The sequence below is a fragment of the Drosophila erecta genome, unplaced genomic scaffold, assembly GCF_003286155.1.
Source record: "Drosophila erecta strain 14021-0224.00,06,07 unplaced genomic scaffold, DereRS2 tig00000126-arrow-pilon, whole genome shotgun sequence".
Classification (NCBI taxonomy): Eukaryota; Metazoa; Arthropoda; class Insecta; order Diptera; family Drosophilidae; genus Drosophila; species Drosophila erecta.
In genome coordinates, this window is record NW_020825209.1 from 10,548,715 (window position 1) to 10,552,153 (window position 3,439).

The 3,439-nt window shown below is 40.7% G+C and overlaps 1 protein-coding gene across 2 annotated transcripts; it reads right to left on the reverse strand.

Moving 5' to 3' along the window:
• Nucleotides 1-307: 307 nt before the first annotated feature.
• Nucleotides 308-3,164, reverse strand: LOC6550813 (ubiquitin-conjugating enzyme E2 N). 2 transcript variants are annotated; one of them, XM_026982133.1, is made up of 3 exons: nucleotides 2,953-3,164; nucleotides 2,730-2,888; nucleotides 524-1,216 (listed from the first exon to the last, which is right to left on the reverse strand). In XM_026982133.1, the coding sequence occupies exon 3, from the start codon at nucleotides 1,139-1,141 to the stop codon at nucleotides 686-688; it is 456 nt and encodes a 151-aa protein (XP_026837934.1). In that variant the 5' UTR covers nucleotides 1,142-1,216; nucleotides 2,730-2,888; nucleotides 2,953-3,164; the 3' UTR covers nucleotides 524-685. The 2 variants fall into 2 exon arrangements, with proteins under 2 accessions (XP_001978210.1, XP_026837934.1); XM_001978174.3 differs by lacking the exon at nucleotides 2,730-2,888 and having other exon boundaries at nucleotides 308-1,216.
• Nucleotides 3,165-3,439: the final 275 nt, after the last annotated feature.

Below are 3,439 nucleotides of genomic sequence, written 5' to 3' on the forward strand. Positions count from 1 at the left end.
AGTCTACAAATTGGACGATCACATCCAAAACTTGCTGAAACATTGAAAATGATACAATCAAAACTCTCTATTTTGAATCGACATTTTAGCGGAGTTTTCAAGTGACTTCGACCGAATGTACAAGTTAAGAGAAATCAAAATCCCTTCCAGTTGCCTTTCCAATTGGTTTAATATCTGATGCTACATGGGTTAATGGTTATGGGTTGGTTATTCAGTTACACATAGAAATATATACGGCTATATGTATATAGACACCAGACCCCTCGAGCAAATCAATAGAAACGATTAAAACCAATTACTGTTTTGTTTTTTTTTTTTCCATTTTTCGTTTTTTGTTTGTTTCGGATACATGTATATGACTTACATAAAGAATGCTTTCGCTATCTCTCCTCCATTTCGCCGATCGCCCCGATCGATTGGTTGAAAAAAATAGATATATTAATATATTGTATGTATATCCCGCCCCAGAAGGTTCGAAAAAAAATGTGTTTTAAATCGTTTTTGTTTTTTTTTGTTTTCTTGCTTTCTTATTTTATGTTTTCTTTCGTATGCTTTAGGTTTTTCTGGTTGTTTTTAAAGTATGCAATTTCCCCACCCGCCCGTCCATGTCACGCACCCACTTTCTGGAAAATCGCCGATACAACTGCCGGATCCGCTTTCTGACTTTCCTCCTGACCTCGGGCGTTCAGTCTTCGACGGCATATTTCTGGGTCCACTCGCGGGCATTGCGAATGGCCTCCGCCTCGTTGACCTTCCACAACTCGGCCACATCGTTGGCCAGCGGATCGTCGGGATTGGGTGCACTGAGCAGTGCCTGAATGGACAGCAATATGGTGCGGATCTGCAGGGCTGGACTCCACTTGTCCTTAAGCACATCGAGGCAAATGCGGCCCAATCGATCGATGTTCGGATGGTAGATCTTCGTGATGAAGCGCACCTTGGGCGCCGACATTGGATAGTCCTCCGGTAGGAACAGCTCCAGCTTGAACACGCCGCCCTCGAAGGGCGAATCATTCGGTCCGGTCACGATCACATGGAAGTAACGGGCATTGTTCTCATCGGGAATGGCATTGATTCCAGGCACTGGCTCCTGCATCAAACGCTGAGTCTCCTTGATGATGCGACGTGGCAGGCTCGACATCGTTCAGCTGGTTCCTCTTGTTCCTTTTACGCGGTGAACTGGAAACGCGGATTGTGTCTGGGGCTTCTCGTTGAGCTGCAAACGAGATTGGAGTCATGTTAACCAATGAAGTAGTTGCTCAGTATCATCTACTATCCTCTAAGTTTATTAAGATTTAAAATGAGCAGCCCTCTAATGTTAACCGGCTTGATTTCAACAAAAACCCGATTACTAATTTGACTAATTCAGCTTCCAGTCCAGCTGTTTAATTAGGGTTAAGTATATAAGTCAAAGAAAAGGTAACATTTGTAAGTTTCTTGAGGAAGAGGGTCGGAAATCAAAGAGAATTTTCCTTTGCAGCTCAAGGTCGTTCTTTATGGGGATGCGTGTGTGTGTAGGGTTGGGTGGATTTCGCTCTGATACGTGGCTTTCACTTTCCTCAAGAAAGTTTTGCCACAAAATTTAGCATGCCACAAAGATGTCTCTCTCGTACAGTGTAACTGAGCTAGCCAAAAGTAACCAATTCAAAATGTATTATATTCTATTTTTAAAGATATTGTAGTATTTTTTAAATTGTAGTATTTCGCTTGGATGTCTCCTCTGTAAATGAAATATTAACTATATTTATTTTGAAATATGCAAAAAACAAAACAAAATAGACTTAATTGCGTGCAAGGGATCACAAGTAGTCTGCAGCCCAATTTTAGGGACTTTTTTATTTACTAGATCCTGGAGATCTATGCTATATTGTAATCTCATCTTATTGGCAAATATATTCTGGACTTAAACCACACATATTATTATTACACTTTTTTTTTAATTCAAAAAGAAAACACATAATTAAAATGGATTTCTTCTTGTGTAAGTCATGGCCCAACCACCATTGCCACCCCCTTTAGCGTGACCTTGCGGCTCCTTTAACTGTTTACATTTCCTAGACACACGGAAAAATCAAGTCAAATAAAGGGGGAAAGGAGGAAGACGCAGATAAACATGACACAGAAGGCAATAAATGGATGTCTCGAAGTTTCCAAAAATTGTATTGAGAAAGCAACAATAAAAACGAAAGACACTTGAGGCAAACAAAAGAAATTGCGTTATTAACGCAAAATCATTAAAAAAAAAAACAATTATTTAACCATAATGTTTTTGTGCAAGTGTGCGGCATTTTGCTGTTTTACAAACTTATTGATTTCCCTTTTGGGTGACAGATGCACGTAGGCCGCGGAAGAAGAAGAAGCAGAGCGGAGAGGGGAAATGTGGAGAGGCAAACGGTGTGAGCGGCTTGAAAAATCAATAATGTTGGCAATTAAACTAAAAAAAAACCATCTAATAAGATTTTCCTTTTTGCAAGCAGAAATTTTGCTTACACACACACACAACCACAGCGAGACACGCACGCACGCACACAGACAAAGTGCAGACAACGCGCACGAAAAAGACAAAGGCGAAAAGAGAATATGCGGATGGGTGAGACAAAGAGGGCGAGCCAAAAAAAAGAAAAGCAAACGCCGCCTTTTCGGCGAATTTAACTAAGCAAGAAAAAATGCGAAAACTTGGTGCAAATTCCACAGTTATTTTTCACACACACACACACACATGCACGCACATTCGGTTTATCAACTTTTAAGGCTTTTTTTTGTTGCGCTTCTTCGATTTTATATTAAATTTGATCTGCTGCTTCTGCTTCTTCTTCTGCTGCTGCTCCTGCCTTCTTTTGTTGTTGTTGTTGTTGTTCTCACTGTGGTCTTTTTTCGGGCATTTCCAACTTTTTTGGACAAAAACAATGATTTTCCTCAATAGTTGCAACTTTCGATGTAACACAAACTCACAGCGAAACAGCGCCAAGTTATTGGTGAACTTTATATGCAGTTATGGCCAATACTTCGTTGGCAAATTGATAAAATTGGATTTTTGCAGGCAGCTCCACCACAAAAATTATGAATGTCGAACACACTCGAAAAAAAATGTAGCCGTTCGCCAGTGTGTGTGCGCGTTGGTGTGACTAACGTGCGTCTGTGTGGCGTGCGTGTGAGCGGCAATGTCAAAATGGCAGGGTTGCCAGAGCGCCTAAGGCTGAACTCACTTTTTTTTACGACACGTTTGCTATGTCTTCTTGTTGAGATTTCAAGAAATGCATTTATTTACACTATTGGTGTGATATATTTCTGGTTTTTTATCGCTTTCTTTCATCTTATTACAGGTACTTTTGTTTTTCGCCCTAGTGAAAACCAATTTCGGTTGACAACTCTAGCGCTTAGCGGCTGTCAAATGGGACCGCATTCGTAGCAATCAGCTTCTCGGCACGCAGCAATCCAT

What these genes read in the sequence shown, in the direction of transcription:
- LOC6550813 (XM_001978174.3), bottom strand. Translation starts at nt 1,141, where the DNA reads ATGTCGAGCCTGCCACGTCGCATCATCAAGGAGACTCAGCGTTTGATG.